The following is a 23,244-nucleotide window of genomic DNA, read 5'->3' on the forward strand; positions in this document are numbered from 1 at the left end:
CATCATCATCATCATCATCATCATCATCATCATCATCATCATCATCATCAAGATGATGTTTGTTTCCAAGCAGTGGTGGTAGTGCATGTTAATCTCCACCCTTGGGAGACAGTGGTAGGTAGATCTCTGAATTCAAGACCAGCCTGGTATACAGAGTGAGTTCCAGGATAGCCAGGGATACACAGAGAAACCCTGTCTCAAACAAAATGACAGAAAAGATGAGGCTTGTTTATTATTTGTGATATTGGGAATACTTGCCAAGCAATTTATTACTGAGCTACATTCCCAGCTCTAGAAATGAATCTTTGTTCAAATAGGTTCCTTTCTTTGAAAAATGAAAAAATGCACAAACCTATATTATCAGGTCTAAATGTAGTGTTTATGGCTTCTATTTTTTTATACTTTTTAAAAATATTTTTTATTTTTCATCTTTATTAACTTGGGTATTTCTTATTTACATGTCAAATGTTATTCCCTTTCCTGGTTTCCATGCCAAAATCCCCCTAACCCTTTCCCCTCCCCTTCTATATGGGTGTTCCCCTTCCCATCCTCCCCCCATTACTGCCCTCCCCCCAAGAATCCCGATCACTGGGGATCCAGCCTTGGTAGGACCAAGGGCTTCCCGTTCCACTGGTGCTCTTACTAGGCTATTCATTGCTTCCTATGAGGTTGGAGCCCAGGGTCAGTCCATGTATAGTCTTTGGGTAGTGGTTTAGTCCGTGGAAGCTATGGTTGGTTGGCATTGTTGTTCATATGGGGGTCTCAAGCCCCTTCAGCTTTCAGTCCTTTCTCTGATTCCTTCAACAGGGGTCCCGTTCTCAGTTCAGTGGTTTGCTGTTGGCATTAGCCTATGTATTTGCCATATTCTGGCTCAGGAGAGACCTACATCCAGTTCCTGTCAGCCTGCACTTCTTTGCTTCATCCATCTTGTCTAATTGGGTGGCTGTGTATGTATGGGCCACATGTGGGGCAGGCTCTGAATGGGTGTTCCTTCTGCCTCTGTTCTAAACTTTGCCTCCCTATTCCCTCCCAAGGGTATTCTTGTTCCCCTTCTAAAGAAGGAGTGAAGCATTCACATTTTGATCATCCGTCTTGAGTTTCATGTGTTCTGTGCATCTAGGGTAATTCAAGCATTTGGGCTAATAGCCACTTATCAATGAGTGCATACCAGTGTGTTTTTCTGTGATTGGGTTAGCTCACTCAGGATGATATTTTCCAGTTCCAACCATTTGCCTACGAAGTTCATAAAGTCGTTGTTTTTGATAGCTGAGTAATATTCCATTGTGTAGATGTACCACATTTTCTGTATCCATTCCTCTGTTGAAGGGCATCTGGGTTCTTTCCAGCTTCTGGCTATTATAAATAAGGCTGCGATGAACATGGTGGAGCACGTGTCTTTGTTATATGTTGGAGCATCTTTTGGGTATATGCCCAAGAGAGGTATAGCTGGATCCTTAGGTAGTTCAGTGTCCAATTTTCTGAGGCACCTCCAGACTGATTTCCAGAATGATTGTACCAGTCTGCAATCCCACCAACAATGGAGGAGTGTTCCTCTTTCTCCACATCCTCGCCAGCATCTGCTGTGGCCGGAGTTTTTGGTCTTGGCCATTCTGACAGCTGAGCCTCACCCATTAACGGGTGAGGGGTATCCGACGATCCAGGTCATCGCTCAGTCCTATTTTTTTTTTAAAGTTTTCCCCCCATAACAGGCAAACTTTACTAAATTTAAAATACTTGAGATAGACAAATAAAATATTTATATGATTTTAAAGTTTTAGGAAAACCTTAGAAGTAACCAAAAAGGAAAACTGAATTTATCTTACCACACGTTAAAGCAAAGAACTGGGAAAAATTTTTCCTTCTTTCCTTTAAAGAGTTCTTGCAGGTGCTGGGGACAGCCTTGTTGGTAGAATGTTTACCTTGCAGACACGCGACCCTGGGTTCAATCCCCATGGCCTCTTAAATAGGCATGCTAGCACAGGCCTGTGACCCCCACCAGACCCTGAGAGGTGAAGGCAAGGAGGATCGATCTGAAGCTCGAGATGATTCTTCACTATAATCAATTCTTGAGTTCATACTCGTCGCACTATTCAGCAATTTACATTTAATAATACATCAGTCATTCATAGTCCTTCATAGAACTACCCATTGTAGAAAGCGAGTTAAAGCAAGAGTCTAAGCTCTTCAAGAACAGAACATCTTAAAATCAACTGAAAGTGATAAACTGTAATTCAAACTTTAAACTTCAAGCATATAGCTTACCTGTCCTAGGAATAAACAAACAAAACAACAAGCAAGCAAGCAAAAAACAAAAATCCTTTTTTTTTTTTTTTTTTTTTGAGACAGGTCTCTCTCAATTATGTATGCAGCTCTGGCTGTCATAGTGTCATAGAACTTGGTATATAGGCCAGGCTGGCCTCAAACTCCCAGAGTCCACCAGCCTCTGCTTCCTGAGTGCTGGGATTAAAGGCATGCATCACCACAACCCATTTCTAGTAACAGAAATTTAAAATAAATAAAATTAAGTTATTTATAAAGAAACAAGATTGACGGACTAAAAAGTAATGATATAAATAGCTGGGTAAATATATTCAAAGAGCTATTTCTATAGACAAAAGTAACACCAAAACTAACCCTATAAGTTAAAAAGAAAATGGTAAAAATTTATAAGACTCACAATGAAGAAAGAAAAATGACCATAGAAAATTTTGGTAGCTGTTACAGTTTGGATGTGAGAGGGTCTCTCCCCTTCCCCAAAAGCTCCTGTTTGGAAGGTCTGGTCCTCAGTTGTTGAGCTAATCACTAAGGTGAGTGGACTATGAATGGCTGTAACCTAGACAACAGGACTGATCCACTCTGCCTTTTCCTCCCAATTGCTGGGACTATAGGCACAGGTAACCAAAGATAAGCCAAAGACTGTTGCTTTATTTTAACTACCTGTCCATAGCCACACTGTAGAATTTTTATTACTATTCTATAATTACCAATTCACCAATCCCATGCTAATTCTTACTTAATTTACTACAATGGCTATATTACTAATCCCTTTATCAGTTATCCCCTATTAATCAACACTTTGTACTTCCATTAGCCAGTTAAAATCCAAAAACAGTTCAACACGCCTTTATATGAATTTGCTATGTTATTCCATTTCTATAATACCGGCCCACCTAACCCAATCCTATACATGTCCGATATTCTATTCTAATATCCAGATTGCCCAGACTCTATGGATATGGGGAAAGTTTCATGGTCTATACTTCAAATGAAAAACTGGTGCCACCAAGCAGTTCCTCAATCTCTGTAGCTAGAGCTCTTTGAACTTGAGTTATCTGGCCTCCAATTTAAATCCCTAAACCTTAGTCTGGGACTCTTTCTAAGTATTCCAACAGAATTTGGTAGTCCAACTCTCACTATTTATATTATTATATTATATTACTGTTTATATTCTTTAGAGACTCCTGTAGTACCAGAGGCATCTGGCATTTTCATTTCTAGTTCTCAGCAAAAGGTAGAATATAAAGGAGATGTGTATACTGACTGACTCAAACAGGAAAAAAGCAAATCTTGAGGGAAAAAAAACCAATGATATGTGTGAACTCTTAAAACATTATTAAGTGGGGCTGGAGAGCTGGCTCATTAGTTAAGAGCATGTGTGATGGACCAGACTGTTCAATCTTAAGGATGGGAGCCATTTTTGTTATAAGGTCAGAACAAGTTCATTTCTGTTTGCTGCAAAATTCAAGTTGACTGCGCTTAAACCTGTTTCTGGAATGTGACACCACCTATGGAGTTGGACTCTTGATAAGTTACTATGTTCTATTGAATAATTTTTAAATGTTCAGCCAAATTTCTAATATAACCAAAATTCCTCTAGAAATGCCCAACCCTTGAAAACACCCTAGTCTCACAGGGTTTCTCTGGGCTATATTAACCTCACCTCCTCCTGTCTTCAATGTGATTTTATCAAACTCCACTTTAGGGAGGTAAGCCCTGTCTGAGAATTAATAAAGCTTGCATAATTTGGCCAAAGAATTTAGGTAATGAATGGTCTTCACTTTTATGCAATAAGATTTACAAAAGTAAAGTTTTATTTTGTTTCATTTTCCTTCTGAGTATACCAAATTGAATTTACAGAGGCAGGAGAGTTGGGAATATAAATTAAATCAAGATTCAATATATAATTCATACTTATAATACCTCTAAGTATAATTTCAAATAGAATGTTGACTTTGTATCCAAAAAGTATAATTTAAGTACATGTACTATTTATAGTTGTATCGAAATAAGTCAGCAGAGTAAATGTAAAAATACAGTTGCAGAGAGAGAAAAGAGAAGTGCGGAAAAACCTGATTCATTACCTGGAGATACTTCTTCTTTCTGCCTGACTGTGTGGTCTTTTGTGAACTTCACCCTCTGGTGAGCTCTAATACATGTCTTGCAGAGCCATTCAACACACTCTACACAAAACCCATTAGCTTCTGCATTGTCTTCACAGCTTGTACATACCTAACAATAAAAGAATCTGGTCACATAAATTGTTGAGAAAAATTAAAAGGAATGAAACACTAACCAAATAGACTATCAGTTTTCATATATTATCCTAAGTTAAATTGATAGTATGCATTAAACTATATGTATATAAAATGAATATATTATCCATAAGAATTGTCTTTTTAGACAAGGTCTCACTATGTAGCCCTGGCTAATCTGGGACTCACTAAATATTTAGACTAGGCTGGACTTTAACTTATAAGACATCTGATTGTTTCTGCTTCTAGGGTAAAAGGTATGCAACACTAGACTGAACAAAGATTATTTAAGCACATTTTTCTTAGATTGATATATTAGACATTCCAGGCACTAGGCAAATGATATATGTAAAAATCATTTCAAGTGGTTTAAGAGACGGCTCCAGTGTTAAGAGCATAAGTTGTTCTTTTAGATGATCCGTGTTTGGTTCCCAGCACCCACAAGATCAATTGCAACAATCTGTAACTCCAGTTTCAAGAGATCTGACATCTTCTTCTGGCTTCTGTGAGCACCAGGCATATACATGGTGCACATACATACATACACATACAAAATAAAAATAAATGATAAAACAATAAATTAAATCTTAAGAAAGAAAAGAATTGGAGAGATGGCCTAGCAGTTATGAGCACTTGCTGCTCTCACACAGAATGCTGGATTCAGGTCCCCACACCCAAATGGCAGCTGATGACCATCTGTAACCCCAATTATAGTGAATCCAATGTTCTCTTCTGGCCTTTGAAGACACCAGGAATGCTTGTGGTATATATGCATGCATACATGTTGGCAAAAACACGAATAAAGCAAAAATAAATATTAGAAAATTAATTTTAAGCATATATTTCTCCCTAATTCAGTATACTAGTCATTCCAAGTGCGAGGCTAGGTACTGAGCATACAATGGTAAGGAAAAGTACACACAAGCCTCTGTACTTACAGTGCTTGAATCCTCATAGATGGAAGGACAAGTGAAAACTCAAGCTAGCCTAATAATTAGCTAAATGGTTATTAGCTGGGTGGTTTTTGTTGACTTAAAAAAAAAATCTAGAGACATCTGGAAACAGATTCTTTTAGATCCTTTATTTTATTTTTAAGTGTATGGATATTTTACTTGCAGATATGTCTGTGTAGGACATATGTGCAGTGCCTGTGGAGTTCAGAAGACAGTGTTTGATCCTCAGGAACTAGAGTTACAATGGTTGTGAGCCACTATGTGGATGCTGGAAACTGAACCCAAGTCTTCTGAAAGAGCAAGCAGTGTTCTTAACCACTGAGCCATTTCTCTAGCCTGAGAAGAAAATGCCTCTGTAAGATTACATACACTACTGAGGCTCTGGAGGGAGAGAGATTTCAGTGGTTGGGAATGCTGGTTGCTCTTGACCTGGGTTCAGTTTATGGAACCCAGGTAGCAATTTAGGGTTGTCTGTAGTTCTGGAGGATCCAGGGCTCTGTTCCGGCCTGAGTCGGCACTGCATGCAGATGATACATGGAGATGCAGGTAGGCTAGGAGCCCATAAACATAAAATAAAACAAAAGAAAAAAAAAGGAGGAGGAAAGGAAAAGGACTGGCATGAAGACAAGTCTTCGGATGTTAAGGACTGATGTAGGAGGACCCAACTCGATACAGGCAGTGAAATCTCTGGGTAGGTAGCTTTGGGTTACATAAGCAGGCTGAGGAACCCATTCAGCATTCCTCTGTGGCCTCTGCTTCAGTTCTTGCCTCTGGGATCCAACCTTGAGTTTCTGCTCTGACTCCCTTTGATAATGAACTATGATGTAGGATTTCAAGTTGAAATAAATCCTTTCCTTCCCAAGTTACTCTGGGCTGTGCTATTTCACCTAGAAATCTTAACTACAACAATGGTCTTGAACAGGATACAGAATTCATCATTAAAATGAAGGTAATGATACAGATTTTAAAGATATATTTATTTATTTCATGTATATGGGTACTTTGCAGGTATGTCTGCACACCGAAGAATTACACCGAAGAGTGGGCTGCTGGGATTGAATACAGACCCTTCGGAAGAGCAGTAAGTGTTCTTAATCACTGAGACATCTCTCCAGCCCCAAGGATACATATTTATTGAGTTCTTCTTAAGATTAAGTGGGAAAGGCACATTGCTGCAATCATCACTTCTATTAAGAACCACCAATACAGGAAATGCACAAAAAAGTTATCAGTGCTTATGAATGGAGACACTGAAGTAAGGGCTCTTCCTAAAAAGACTTCATCAGCACCAAGCTATGGAAGCTAGATGAAAATCATCTAGTCAGAGAATAGCACCAACACCAAAAGCAAGAGCATGGCTGCTTTAAAGAACTGAAAGAAAGCCAGTAGCACTTTACTACAGGAATCAAGGGGAAGACTAGAAGAGAAGGAGCTGCTGGCAAGAGAGGAGGGTCAGATCAAGTAGGGCCACATGGCAATGCTGATCTTTGCCTGAAGAGAAAGATTAAGAAAGGCATGGACAGTCTTATATTCTTAAAAGCACCATTACCACAATCAGAGAACAGATTAGAGACATGGAAAGCATCCCTACACAAGGTAATTTGTATGGGCTTAGCAAAAGTGAGGAAGAGAGCAGGATGGAGAATTACAAAGTAAAGCAAGCTTGGAGCGTGCACTGGGTATGGGAAGTTGTTAAGTATCTCGTAGATGTATACAGCTTGTGGAACAGTGAAGACGGGCGGGGAATACTATCTATGTAGTTGAAAAGGAAAAACAAACAATATCACATAACTGAGAAGTTGCCAAATTTCCAATCATCTGGTATTCCCAGGAACCAAAACTCTGCCTTTTTTTTTTTTAAAACTTAATTTATTTATTATGTATAAGCACACTGTAGCTGTCTTCAGAGACACCAGAAAAGGGCATCAGATCTCATTACAGATGGTTGTGAGCCACCATGTGGTTGCTGGGATTTGAACTCGGGACCTCTGGAGGAGTAGTCAGTGTTAACCACTGAGCCATCTCTCCAGCCCAACTCTGCCTTTCTTTAGGGCTTATCATCCTCACCTTTTCTCACACTGCTGGTAGGTGCTTGCCAGTGCTAGGAATCACGTGTATCTACCAATCCTCTTTGCTTTCCCAGCGCCACTTGGGATCCCATCTTTCGCTTCTCTTTCTGTGATCCTGTAGGTCTATGCTACATCTAGGGATATTCTTAGGTTCAATTATCGTGTCTATAAGGACACTACTTAAATATCTAATCTTCCACTGAAGGCTACAAAAGGGAGTGGGAAACAGCTAATATGCACTGCTCCAGATCTCTGGTAAATGAAACAAAAGATAAGATGCAAAACAGAAGCAAGATATGGTCATACCTATCATCCTGAGAGAGAAGCAAGAGGACTATAAGTTCAAGGCCACTCTGGGCTGCACTGCAAGAGCCTATCACAAAAACAAGAATAAAAAACAAAAACAAAACAAAAAACAAAACCAAAAACAAAGCAGCCAAGCAGGAAATAAGTGCCACTGAGAGGCCTAGAGAAACGACCAATTACACAGTCTCCACAGTTTCTAGATTATCGCCCCTAGAAAAAGCCAATGAGTCCAGTGTCTCCTGCACAATACATACTACACCTGAGGTAAAGCCATAGCCAATTCCAGTATTTAAAGTTGGTTTCACAAGAAAATAGTTTATGCCCTGAAGCAAGCCCAATTTGGCCTTTGGGGAGCAATGTGGACACTGTTAAAACAATCGAATTTTAATTAGTATTAACTAAGTACTTTTATAAGTAACGTGAGCCCTATATCCCGCTGGGACAAACAAGCTGAAAATTAAAGAAGTGGGAAGAAAGCAGAGACACCAGTTACACAATAGACAAAATTAACAACTGTTTTCTAACTAAACTCAGTTCTGTCCCAGATCTTCTGTTATAAAGAAAAGGAACTGTCTATGAGACAATGAACCGAAAGCTCTATGTACACAAATTTACTATTCTTGGCACATGCAAGAGAATTCACCTTAGCAAAGCCATCCCATGAGAGAAAACAGCAGATTCTCCCTAGGGATAAAGTATCTACATTTAGGTTTGAAGAAGTGAAAAAGAAAAGATACTGTGGTGCATCTAAATTCAGCACCTTGGACAATGCTACTAAACAAAGTTTTCAGAGCAACACCATGACCACAACTTTCTTAAACATATAAAGGCCTGGGGATGAGAGGCAGCTCAGAATGTAAGGCTGTTTTCTACCTGACAATGTAAGCATAGTGACCTAAGATTGATTCCCAGAATGCACGGAAAAACAAAAGGAGAAAACCAACTTCACCAAGTTGTCCTCTGATTTTATTATAGCCACCAAGTATGGAGATACATGCATACACTAAAAATAATTGTTAAAATGTAGACATCTTACTGACCAAAAAAACATTATGTATGTCATTTGAGCTATTAGATGGTTTACCAAAGGAGGCTGGGGCTGCAGAGATGGCTCACTGGCTAAAAACACACTTGTAGAACTTAACATGGGTTAAGTTCTCAACACCCTCAAGGGATTTGTTTGCTACTTACTGTCTTTAAGTAGCAAATCTGCCCCAGTTCCAGGGGCTATGATGCCCTCTTTTGGCCTCTACAAGCATTGCACACACAGAGTATACTTAAAGGAAGGCAGGCAAAGCACCAATATACATAAAGATAAATCCTTTTAAAAAGGAGTCTAAAGTAACAATTCCAACACCTAGTAACTCAGTACAAAGAAAAATTAAATATAGCACAATGTTTCTTTCTAGCATACAGAAATACAATGATAAAATTATAATGGCACTATTTTATTCCTAGCCTAACTATTCATCATTCATACACTTAAAAATGATGTAACTTTGTACATTTGTATAAATTCCTTCGGCATTTAAGCTGCTTCATCATGGGTGGTGAAGGCTTGAGTTTACACTTACCTGATTTGACTTTTCTACTGTACTACTGGGAACCTCAGTGGTGTCCTTCACAAAAAAGTTGTCTATGATGTGTCTTTCAGCACACTCTTGACTGCACACTGGGCATCGAATGACTCCAACTGGGAAAGACAAAATTGAATTGGAAGTTTAACATTCTGAGGACTGCACACTTTACACTTTAACTGGGGTTAATCCTTTAAAGTTCATATCCTTTCTAAATTCATAAGGAATTTGTGTGTATACTTATGTACTGTATATACATATGCATTTTATATAACTAGATACCCTAAGTGTTGTACAGCTCTTTTAATTTTAAGTTAAATGCCCAATGGTTTCTGCTCTTACTGATTAGCAACCTGTTTTTCAACCTAAGTAGTTTTGTGTGCTTTGTGTATTTGAGATCAGATCTTGACGGGTTACCATGCTTTCTATAGAACAAGGAACTCTAGACCTCTCCAAGACTACAGAACCAAAGTTTCTGGAGGAATTACAATCATCTCTCTTTAATGGCTCCTCGGGCTAATAAGATATCTTATTTTGCATTCTTCTTGAACAGATGCAAACTGTTTCTATCAGGAAAAGTTCTTTCTCTGCCATACATATAATACATACAAAGCACCAATCTCTATTATAACCCAAACTTCAACAAGGCTCACAGATACTCCCGGTGTGAATGTGAAATGTTCCTGCAGGTTTAGTTGGCTGCACTATTTTGGGGGCTTTGGAAATTTTAGGAGGTAAGGGCTAGTTAAAGGTAATGGGTCAGTGGAGATTGTCTTGAAAATCCTATATGGTCCCCAGTCTCTCTACTACTTCCTGTTCACTGAAGAGAACAGTCTCCTCTAAATGGGCCCAGAATCAACAGAGCAAAGGACTAAAACATCTAAAACCCCGAGTCTAAATAAATACTTCTTTCCCCTTATTTTGTCAGATAGATAAGGGAAAGTGAATATATACAAATATATTTGTATCAGATAGAGGATAGTGAATGATACAAATATAAAAGTGAAATGCATTAAGAACAAACACAAGGAAATCCATAGGCCAATTTTATCTGTGTACATTCAAATAATAAAATAAAAAAAAAATTCCTAGGGTTCAGCAGTTAAAAACACTGGCTGTTCTTCCAGGGGTCCTAGGTTTGATTCCTAGCCCCCACATAGCAACTCACAACCATCTGTAACTCCAGTTCTAAGGGGATACAATGCTCTTCCCTGGGCTTAGTGGGCACTGCACATAAATGGTGTACAGACACATGTGTACACACACACACACACACACACACACACACATCTTTAAAATCCATTTGAGATCTCACATATGTGATGATCTAAATCTGATCAACACTGATGCAAATAAAAATTTTAAGTTGTTTTGTTTTTTTACCACTTGGTCTATGCTCCTCCACAAGAGCTGATGATTAGAGCTCCAACAAAAGCTCTAATACAAGGCAAGAGAATCCCCTTTCCAGTTATTGGTCAGGGGTGTTCAAGAGACTCCCCAAACAATATGTTATTGGTGTTGCCCTTGGTTGGCTTACAGAGACTGAAGGTCAGTCCTTACTGCTAAAGACATCATGTACTTCAGACACACGACCTGGAAGAACTGAGCTGCATCTGGTTGAAAGCCTTGTTCCGAGAGCTTGGTTTCCTAACACTGGCAGGTGCTATGCAAGCTTCCGAGGGAGTGAAGCAACCAAGCATCTTACCGTGCTATAACCATGAAGCATGATAATCTTGAGAGTGCAATAGCGGCACGAATCTTGGTGATAACCAAGCTTTCCAACTGAACTAAGACCTACTCAACAGGAGGAAAAAATCAATCGAGCCAGGCACTAGAAACCTAGCCGACTACCTAGGGTTAGGTGAAGCCATGAACTTTAGAGGAGAACCAACCATCAAATTACTAAACTAGCACAATTCCAAACTACACTCTAAATATTTATCCTAACACCCTCAGATAAATTTGCTCTTACCCCTCATCTAACAAACCTCTTAACAACAGCTGGGAGACCATTACAGAAAGCCACAAGGATTAAAAAATTCAGAGAAAAAACTGACCATGGGAGTACCCGGCCAAGACTCAGGGTAGAGGAGGCAGAAAGATTATATGAGACCAGAAAATTTGCTGTGAGAATCATCCTGCTGGAAATGACAAAGCACAATAATATGACTGTCTCAAGACTGGAGTGAGTAGTACAGCCTTAACAGACATGCTAAGAAGGGGATAGCACAGGCGATTGAGCAATGCTGAGGAGAAGTAGTTTTCCCCTGGGGATGAATCTCCTTGATTGGTTATCTAATTCCAAGTGGTCAGCCCTGAAATCATATACATATAAGTAGCAAAAACTAAATGGACTAGGCAGGTTTATTTATATGTTTAGGCATAATATATACCAAAGAAAAATGAGGCCATGATTTCAAGAGGGAGTATGGGAGGGATACACAGGAGAGATTGGAGGGAGGAAAGGGAAGGGGGAAAATAACATAAAAATAAATTTTAAAAAACCTATAATAACAAACTATTAAGTACTTAATAAATTTTACCAGATAAGAGTGATCACTGCTGAGAAAAAAAAATATTATAAAACAAACAAAAGCTCTAAATAAAACAGAAAACATGTCAATAAAGCTATACATTCAAGCTTACTAGCATTTTGATGGCAGAGCATGTCTATTAAGTAATGACACTTGGGCTGGAGAGATGGCTCAGCGGTTAAGAGCACTGACTGCTCTTCCAGAGGTCCTGAGTTCAATTCCCAGCAACCACATGGTGGCTCACAACCATTTGTAAAGAGATCTGATGCCCTCTTCTGATGTGTCTGAAGACAGCTACAGTGTACTTATATATAATAAATAAATAAATCTTTAAAAAAAAATGACACTTAACCACTAAACCATAGATAAAAATTTTGGTATTTTTGTAAAAATAAGCAAAAACAGAACTCAATCAATACGCACACCAGAAACATGGATGTATAATCAATGTGGAACTAGAAACTAGCAGGAAAACAGATGAACTCTTCAAGCTGCTGGGGTGGCTACTAATTATCATTCAGGAAAGAGATGATTAAATTCCTACTTTACCTGACCTCCCAAAATTATAAGTAGATTAAAAATTTTTTAAATTGGTCAGACATGCAAATGTATGTCTTTTATCCCAGTAGGCAGAGGAGGAGGATCTCTGAAAGATAACCTGGTCTACATACAAAGTAACTTGCAGGACAGCCAAGGGCTACACACTGAGACTGTCTTAAAGCAAAACCTCAACTTTAGAACTTGGCTGGTGAGACAGCTCGATGGATAGAGGTGCTTATCACCAGTGACAACCTGAGTTTTATCTGTGGGATGAACACAGGGTTGGAAAGAACTGACTTCTCCAAGTTATTCTCTGACTTCCACATGTACACGTAGCAATAGCACATCCACACCCACCGAAAAAATTTAATCAAAAATATCTGCCATAGTTGGATAGCAATGGCCCCCAAGGGACCCATGTTAAAGCTGGATCCCCAAAGTACAACTACCAAATGCATGACAAGGCCTAGTGAGGTCATAGTCATGAGGGGTGTGCCCAGTGAGGTCACAGAGTCACAGAGGTGTACCCAGTGAGGTCAGTCATGAGGGGTGTGCCCAGTGAGGTCACAGTCATGAAGGTGTACCCAGTGAGGTCAGTCATGAGGGGTGTGCCGAGTGAGGTCACAGAATCATAGAGAATATGTCCAGTGAGGTCACAGAGTCATGAGGAGTGTGTACAGTGAGGTCATAGACTCATGAGGGGTGTGTCCTCAGAGGAAGTTTTATGATCCTGATTGCTTTCTCTTGGTTCCCACTTGCTGATGAAACAGAGTGTTTTATTGTTCTGCTACATATTTACATCATGATGCTGTCTCACCACAGGGGCCAGGCAACAGGACAACCCAGCAAGAATTGAGGTCTCTAAAACTGCAGGCCAAATACATGTGGATACAATCCCCTACCCTCCTCCCTCGGCCTCCTGAGTGCTGTTACACAGAAGTACTTTTCTCTTTGTAAGGTGAATATCTCTGCTAGTTTGAGGTTTGTTGTTGTTGTTCTGCTTTGTTTGTTTACTGAAAAGGGAAGCCTAACAGTGCATTTTATAGTAACGGAGAATTATTTGTGAACTCAAGAATAAGGAAAACTTCTCAGGCAACAAACAAAAACCAAAATCAAAGTAAAAAATATATATCCAACTTTGTTTTCAGAAATACAAATTGTTGGGTGTGACACTAGCCTTTAATCCCAGTAATAGGCAGGCAGATCTGTATGAGTTCAAGTTCCAAACTAGCCAGAACTGCATAGGGAGACCCAGTCTCTCCCAAATGAAGAGGAAAGGAGGAGGAGGAGGAAGGAGAGGAGGAGGAGGAAGAAGAGGAAGAAGAAAGAGGAGGACGAGGAGGAAGCAGCAAGCAAGAAGCAAATACAGGTAATTAAAACATTTTTCTGCTGAAACTAAGAAAGGAAGCCCTTAGGTAAACATATGATGAATACATAATATTAGCTCAAATTCAGGGAGCTAAAGGTTATAAGGAGGTGCCCTACCACAGCCCTCCAAGATTGCTAGGCAGTTAATGATTGCTTCAGGTGTGTGCTAAGAAAAAGACACTTTCTTCAGTAGTGCAGCCATTGCTGTGCTACAGTTGAGTAGATGTTTCTCTTCCCATCATGCTCTGAGGTGAGATGTTTGTCTTACCCTTTCATTTTTGTTTGTTTTTTTCATTTTGTTATGTTGAGACAGGATCTTTCTATGTTCTAGAACTAGCCACATAGACTTAGCTGGCTTCAAACACATGGAGGTCCTCCTGTATCTCCCCGCCAGAGTGTTAGGATTAAAGGGAAATGCCACCATGCCAGGTCTACGCATCATCTCATGTCCTTCCTATGTTGCCCCCCACCTCCCCAAACAGAGAGAATGTACTTCAAGGTGACTTAACATCACTAAACAGCTAAGAATGACCTTGAATTCCTGACCATCCTGCCTTCACCACCCAAGCCTTCTGGTAACAAGCATTTCCACCAGCTTCCTAATCCTTTTTAAAGGACAGTGGTTACATAAATCTATACATGTGATGAAATGGAACACAACTATGTCCACTACCATGCTAGTGTAAATTCTCTGGTTTTGATATATTATGGTTATAAAAGATATAATCATCACTAAAAATATAATACTGTGATATCCCGTGAGTCTACAATTGTTTTCAAAGTGAAAACAGTTTAAAAAAATGGAACTTTTCTTGGACCGCGTCTTCATGCTCCTCCCAGGGATAACAGATAGGAGTGGTTTGCTTCCAAATACTCACTGTTGCTGTTCAACTACATGTTTAAATTTTCCTTTAGATGCCTCTATGGAAAACAGTTTTTTGCCACGTGTGGCTTGTCCTTGTGGTTGTATACAGCTTGAACTCTTGTGAACTTTAGTTGTGACCTTTCTTAACCCTCAGAGTACAGGTGTTTAATGTTCTGAATATAGTCAGCTCCATTGTCCTAGGTCCCACTGCTTTTGAGGGTGACATGTAAGGATGCCCATCTTCCTGCACATTTGACCCTTTACCTGCTCTATTCTTTCTTTCTCTGTCATTTATGCCTTCCTATCTTATCTGCTCACGCTGTTTACTTAGTGCCTGGCTATTCCAAGCACAATATAAATTCTGTAAAGACAGTCACGTTTGGTCTCTTATGTTTCCTGATAGCTCAAAGCATCAAATGAACGGCCTGGCAACATGATGCTCAATAAACAGTTGTTGAGTAAGTGTACAAAGCACATGTCTGTGATCCACAGTTAAAATCATGTAGAAACTCATACTTTACCATCTGGAGATATGTTCTAAAAATGCCAGTTGCATTTTACATAAAGAGCCTTCCTTTATAACAGCCTAAATGTCTATACAGCAGCAATAAGCTCTTGTGTGCCACATTCAAATAATAGACAGCAGCAACATGAACACAAATTATGAAACAAAGAAATCAGATGAATCAAAATGAAAGTTCAAGAAAGCATGTAGAATTAAAAATAGATCCCGCTGCGCCTGCAGGCCACGGAGGTCTGCATCAACCCTGTGGAGTTCAACCCCGACTTCGTGGCGCGGATGATTCCCAAAGTGGAGTGGGCGGCGCTTGTGCAGGCAGCGGACACCTTAAACTTGGCCGAGGTACCCAAAGAGCCGACTGAAGGCTATGAGCACGATGAGACGTTTTTGAGGAAGATGCACCATGTGTTGCTTGAGGTTGATGTGCTGGAGGGCACCCTGCAATGCCCAGAATCTGGTCGTCTTTTCCCCATCAGCCATGGGATCCCCAATATGCTGTTGATGATGAGGAAACTGAGACGTAACCTTGTTAGCCATATCTTTGGTGTTTCGTGACTGTGTGTGTTATCTGTTGTATGGTCTGTTAACTAGATGTGTCGTGCGTGACCCCCCAAATTCCCCCAATGATTCACCGACCACCGTGTACTTGAGCTCCATAGTATATTTTTTTTTCTCATTAAAGGTTCAAAACCAAAAAAAAAAAAAAAAAAAAAGGAGAAGAAAAGGCTAATGATGATTAATAAACAATATAATAGTGGCTATGTCTAGAAAAAGAAGCAGAGCCCTTCAAAGACATTCAGACTTGTTACCTTCTGTATGAGCCTCTCACCGGGTTCTGAAGAGCCCACAGACCTATAACTTTCCTTATCAGCTCTAGTATATGACTATGACTTACTCGTGGTTCCCTGCTCTGCTCAGAAAGTATATGGTTTTAATCTCGCCTGATAGGATAAGTATTTAAATAGACAGGTAATACCTCACTGGTAGAATATGCCAAAAGGTCCTGGGTCCAATACCCAGCACAAAACAGAAATCAACCAACCAACCAATAAAATGAAACAAACAAACAAACAAACAAACCCCCCCAAAAAAACCAAAACAAAAAAAAAAAACAAAAAAAACAAAACAAAACAAAAAACATTTGACCTTAACAAAAGCAAACCCAGCATTGGCTTTAAAGCCATATACACCATACAGACCTACATGAACTCCTTTTATTGCTTATAATTCCTAATGAGCTTTTAAAAGTCTGTTTTCTGTAAAACACTGTATCACACTGGCAGCTACAACTTTCTGTGTTCCAGTTACTGTGCTATGTGTTCCAAGTTCATCAGAAAATTCAAGGCAGGATTACTTTAAGGATAAGTAATGTATTCAAAAGGTCTAACCTGGGCTGGAACCTGACAAATCTGTAATAGTTTATATCCTTATCCTCTCATTAAAGTCAGGTGACAACAACTGACTTTTTTCAAAAGAACAAGTGAGGCCTTATCTCTGTTATCCTCCCCAACTTGATGTTAGATCCCAACTTTGAATTTCTCCCTCAATTTCATCCCCAAATCATAGGTATTTTTAGTACAAAAATAGGAAACCAAACCAAAACCTAACCTAACAACAACAACAACAAAAAAAAAAAAAACCAAGAAATTTCATATAATACAGTAAATATAATCAATGCCTAACTGAAGTAAGTCTTAATTAGACACACCATTCTAGAAAGAGTGGGAATAATTTGGAACACAAGATTTTATTTTTAATTATTTTTAAGGAGTCATTTGAAACCACACAGGCATGGAAGGAGTCACTTTAGAGAAATCATAAAGCAAATAATATAAGCTGTTACTTTTTACCAAGCACAACACAAAGGATGCAATATATTTTTCAGAAGAAACTACTTGCTTGTTAAGTTGGAACTTACTAATGCTACAAATGTTCATTTCTTCTGCATTCACTAACAAAAAAAAAACCTCTTTAAACATTTTTCTGTTCTCTGCCCATCTAAACTTAAATGTTTTAATCTTCTGGATTCTAAGATGCATGTGTGACTTGCTATCTCACTTTCAGTCTTTTTAGTCTAAATTTAAGATTAATACAGAAGTTATAATTTTAGAATGATTAGCATGCATAACTTTGTTCATTTCTATGAAGGAGATGAAGGACCAGGAAAAAATTCAGACCCTCTAGCAAACAGAGTAGAGCCAAAAGTGTAGGTTAGCCAGTTCAGTGACTCTGTTCCAAGAACTTGACTGACCACAGAACTGATGATTATACTGGCCGGTTCAACAACTCTCTTCCAGGAACTAGCTGACCATAAAGTTAGATTAAAATCTTAAAGAACAATCTTGAGAAACAGGAAGTTTCTCCTTGTGATTTTTCACTGGTATTCTCGACATTTTCCAATGACGCCATCCCTACCCCCTTGGGTTGTGGTTTCTTCCTTTAAATACCCATTCTCCCAGCTACTCGGGGTTGAACTCCTCTACCCCTGCGTGGGATAAGAGTCTCAACCCCAGTGCACTGGTTCCTATCAATAAACCTCATGTGATTACGGCAAGTTTACTCAAGTCTTACGTGAGTTCTTGGGGGGTTGCGTCATCCCGAGACTTGAGTGAGGGTCTCCCTGCTCCAGGGGTCTTTCAGAGATGTGGATTTAATGTCTAGTTATATGTACCTGATCAAGTGACATGAGGTGAATGATCATTTCTAGTCAAGACATATAAATTCCAACATCTATGGAGAAAAGTGAATTAATGTATAAAATATTAATCAATGATCTGTACTTGGTCAGTCATACCATAATGGCTTGCTACCAACACACACACACACACACACACACACACACACACACACACACACACCCATGCCAGTGCTGGGGATATGTCGAGAAATGCATTGTTAGGCTGTTAACACAGAGTATATTTAGATACACTAAGATGACTATAAAATCACTGGTATAATTTAATGGTATCATCACTGCATTCCATCTGTTAACTGAATGAATTATGTGCTTTCTATCTATCAAAAACTTACATACTATCAACAGAAACATACTTTACTTTAAAAAAATTAAGATTTTTATTTTATGTGTATGAGTACTTTGCCTGCATGTATGTATGTGTATCACATGTGTAAAGTGCATGCAGAGGCCAGCTCTGGAACTGCAGTCAGATAGCTGTGAGCTAACATATAGGTGCTAGGAACGGCAAGAGTAGCAAGTGCTCTCTGCTGAGCTATCTCTCCAGCTTCTATACCATTTTCCTAAGATGCTGGGGGGATCGGTTCCAGGGCCTCACACGTGACACCCAAGCTCTGCTGCTGAGCTACAGATCATTAGCACTCCTTTACACACACACATACGCGCGCGCACACACACACACACACACACAGAGTTTCATACATACATTAGGGACAAATGATTCAGAAACCTTTACTTCTCTCTTTCTCATTTGTAGTTCTCCGTGTTAGGGATGCAACATCTTGAAATGAGGGGCTGACTAGAACATCCAGATCTCTGTTCCTGTTGTCTTGGAAACAGAATAGCCTTCAGTGTTTTAAGCCCAATGAACAATATTGTCACTGGGTTATGGACTCAGGAATAGCTACTTGCTTTCTGTAATTCCTTACTTGCAGTATAAAATAAGGTTTCATCTACCTCGGACTGCTTTCCTAGACCTTCAGGGGCTGGTTGGCAATGGATACTTAGCTTCTCCTGGTCCTCTGATATCTACGTGTAATAAACCTCTATCATGGAACCTGTGTTGTTCTGTCTCACTGGACTTCTGTAAGTAAATAGTAAAAATGCAATAGAAGATGTAGCAAGCTGAAATAGTAACCAAGCTTCTTCACAAGGAAAGTCAACAAACAAATCTCCCCCAAACCAGTGTAGTTTACTGTCATACAAAGTAGACCATACCACAAGGACTATCATTAGAAAGTACTGTCCAGCAGGGGGTGGAGGGATTGAGCAAGCCTTTAATCCCACTGCTAGGAAGGCAGAGCAAGGCCATCTAGGTCTACAGAGCGAGTTCCTAGACAGTCAGAGCTACTGTCTAGTAATAAAGGGTCAGTTCTTTTAAGAACCTGCAATCTTAACACACAAGGTACCTAATAGAACAGACATTTTAGAAATAAACACAGTTGAAAAGAGAAGATAAAGCTGCACTGTACTTGGAGATTTCAATTCTCCTCTCAAGAATCAACAGAGTAATGAGCAAAAAATAAAATAAAATCAGTAATAAGACTTGAGTCAAATAACTTGATAAAATGACATTTAGTTGTTACCCTACACTAGCAGAATGTAAATTTAAGTGTGAATGGAAAGTCATCAAGATGTAATATGCACTAAACAATAAAACATATTTTGAAAGAATTAAAAGCAGGATTGGAGAGATGACACAGTGGTTAAAAGCTGCTCTTCTTTCAAAGGTCCTGGGTTTGGTTCTGAGCAATGTAGTACAAGTGCACATGCATGCAAAGGCCAAGTACTTGGCCTTTATAAAATAAAAATAAACTAAATTAAAAAAAAAAAACAACTAACACATACAGCCTGTTTCATAATCAAAATGAGATCATCTTAGAAATAAACCTGATGGCTATTCACACTGACTCCAGCAACTGGGAAACTCCCTCTGCAAATTCTGCATACTGTGTAAACTCTTAAGGCAGGAAAGTGGCCTGAGAGGATCCAGCAGGCAGGGACCAACCCCCAGACTTTCCTAATGGCTCTAACAAGGCCCTGCCCTACAAGAAAAAAAAAAAAATTCCACCAATCCCTGAACAGGAAAACCCACAAATCCCTAAGCTCCCCCAAGCTCAGGACTTGAAATCCCACCAATCCTCACCTGGAAATCACCACCTAGAACTCTGCCCCCACCAAGAAATTCTACATAAACCTTCAATACTATTAAGTTCCCTGTGGGCAGCCAACCCTGGATTTGTCCCTCTCAATACTTTTTTTTTTTTTTTTTTTTTTTTGCTGCCTAGTATGATTTCCTGATCTGCAAGAAGCCAGAAGTGAAGACTGGAGCAGGACCAAGGCTCCTGATCTCAGTGCAGCTGTGGATAACCTCCTATGAGAGCTGCAATGCTAAAGAGGAGAGGTGAAACAGAGCCATTACACTGTGCCACTCAGTTCAGCCAGGGATAGATAGCCTCCCTCAGGTCTGCTACACCTCTGCTGAGGAGGCTTCCTCTCAGAGCTGTGTGGTTCCTGGGCTCCTGGGTCTCAGGATACCCTTTCGTTAGGACACTGTCCCACCTCAGAGTTGTGTGGTTCCTGGGCTCCCAAATCCCAAGACTCCTTTCAATTCAAGCAGGAACGCCAACAAACGTATTTTCAAATAACTCATGGTTAAGAAATGATTTCTAAATTAATGATATAGATTTCTACCTGAACAATAATTTGAAAAATTAATGTGAAGGGCTTATACATTTGCCTCCATAACTATAATAAACACTTCAGTAATGTAAATAAGTGATATTCAAGTCTCATTGGTTAACAGCATGTACTACTTGCCCTTCCAGAGGCTCTGACCCCAGTTCCCCACACCAAGAGGAAGCTCAAATAACTGTCTATAACTCGGCTCCAAGGAATGGCTACCCTCTCCTGGCCTCCACAGACACTGCACTCATGTGCACATATCCACACTCTGATACATACACATACACATAGTTAAAAATAAAAGTATTGGAAACAACGGAGAAGAACAACTCCAGAAATAAATATATACACACAAAATACAGAACAAATCTTTAACCAGAATTTCAGAAAGAAAATATAATGGTCAAGAATTCTGAAGAAATGAAGAAATCTTGAAAGTCTCCAAGATTAGTGAATCCAAAAGAGAATGAAAATATGGAATATGCAAAAATGGAAATCAAAGTCAGAAAATTCTTTAAAGGAATAAATTATCATCAAAGAAAGAAGATTCTTATGCATAACAAAGCAGGTCAGAAAGCTAAATCCCCTCAAAACTGTCCAGTCAGTCTGGCACATACCTCATCTCTATAATCCCAGCAACCAGGAGGTACACAGGCAGGAGGAGCTAGAATTCAAGGCTGGCCTAGATTACATGAGACACTCCCCACCCTCTCTTACACACACACACACACACACACAAACACACACACACACACACACACACACAGAGTGGGGAAAGGGGAAGCAGAGAAGGTAATAAAAACAAGGAGAGATCCTAAACTGAGCAGATTGTTATTAAATATTGAAAAAAATATACTATTTGAAAAATTCTGTGATAAGTAAGTCTGATATAACAAACTTGAGAGTAAAATACAATGATGTCACCACCTCAGCAAACTAAGTTTCCTAAAATCATTTACTTTTAGGCTTTACTATTTATGTTATTCACACAAGTGTATTCACTTGTGTGAATATACAAAATACTGGCTGAGTTCAAAGGTCAAACTTCTTTCCTCATCACCTTTTCATGCCCTCACTTTACTTCCCTTTAGGTAACTATCTTCATTACTTGGTTTATTAAACCATTGTTAAACATTTTCTAGTTTATCCAATATTTAATTTTTTCTGTTTAAAAAAGTAGTTTTCTTACACAAAATGTAGCTACCTACTATACATACTACCTTTGCAGCTTGCCCCTGTTCACATACTATATTAGGGTGATTCATTTTATATCATTAAATATACAATAGGTCTGATTTTGTTATTCCTTCAGCCATACATCCACATTGGATGATCATATCCCTGCTATACAATGTCTCTCCTCTAATGGCTTACTTTTGCTCTTTTGTATTACAGAAGACATGATGAGTAACTGTATACATATCACTTTAGACTCGTGGCAGGAGTGCTTTTAAAATAGACTCCTAGAAGTGGGTTTGTGGGTCAAAGATAAAGGGATCACCAACATTTCAAAAACTGACAAATGTAAGCTCCATTGTAAATGCATGCTGTCTAGTTTCACAAAGTCTCAGATAGAGAATGTTGACAAACTTTTGGATTGCTGCCCAATAGCTAAAACGTAGTTCTCTTGGTACAGTAAAATTTAATAGACATATTCATTAAAGCCTTAGCACCATTTCAAACTGGTCATTTGGGAATCAGAGGTGAATCAGATCTTGGTGAGTTCAAGTCCAGCCAATGTAACATAGTTGAAAAGTTTGGAGAGGTGGGCAGAAAGAAACATGGAGACAGAAGAGAAGGAGATAGAAGAGAATAAATTCTAAACTCTACCTCTGCAAGATGGAAACAGTGTTCTAAATGGCCCAAAAGAGATTACACAGACATACAACTTTGTCTTCCTTTTAAAGTAATCTAAATAAGCCCAAGTAATCTAAATAACTCCAGCTGATATGTCTATAACAATCCCTAAAACTAAGGCTTAGTAAATATTGAGAAGAGGGTGCAGAAAGATTCTAAGAGCCAAAGGACCAGCTCATCTGCTCACAGAATATCCAGTTTTAAAAAAGGAGAGTGGCATGGAGCAACCCACTGTGTCCTACACCACAGCAGCACCTGCCTCCCAAGAGCCAGGCTCTAACCCAACATGCATAGGTGAGACCCCACCACCACTGCCACCTTCGAGGACCCCATTGGCTCTACCCAGCCCAACTGGAGCTCTATCTTCCTTCTGGTTCCAGCCTGCACCAGTAGCAGATACCTTATCCCACAGTGCTGTCTGCCTCCCAGGAGGTCTCCCCAAACCTGAGACATGCCTCCTGGGAGGCTCAATCCAACTCAGGACACTCAGGCCAACCAAAACCAGAGACAACTAGATGTCGAAAGACAAGTGCAAGAACATAATCAACAGAAGCCAATACAATATGACACCATCTGAACCCAGCTCTCCTAATACAGCAAGCCCTGGATATCTTAACACACCTAAAGAAAAAGACTGTGACCTCAAATCCCATCTCGAGATGATCATAGAGGCTTTTAAAAAGGATATAATTTTCTTAAAGAAATATAGGAAAACACAATCAATAAGTTAGAAGCCCTTAAAG

At 39.4% G+C, this 23,244-nt stretch overlaps 1 protein-coding gene across 2 annotated transcripts in view; it reads right to left on the minus strand.

The window, feature by feature from the left end:
* The window catches only part of Trim24 (tripartite motif containing 24), a 118,426-nt gene that overhangs the window by 58,484 nt on the left and 36,698 nt on the right, over positions 1–23,244 (minus strand). For both annotated transcript variants that reach the window (XM_032906744.1, XM_032906746.1), the window contains exons 2-3: positions 9,435–9,553; positions 4,362–4,509 (exon numbers count right to left, since the gene is read on the minus strand). In XM_032906744.1, coding sequence (XP_032762635.1) covers positions 4,362–4,509; positions 9,435–9,553 — 267 coding nt within the window. The remainder of the gene's footprint in view (positions 1–4,361; positions 4,510–9,434; positions 9,554–23,244) is intronic.

This window comes from Rattus rattus, chromosome 6 (assembly GCF_011064425.1).
Source record: "Rattus rattus isolate New Zealand chromosome 6, Rrattus_CSIRO_v1, whole genome shotgun sequence".
Lineage (NCBI taxonomy): Eukaryota > Metazoa > Chordata > Mammalia > Rodentia > Muridae > Rattus > Rattus rattus.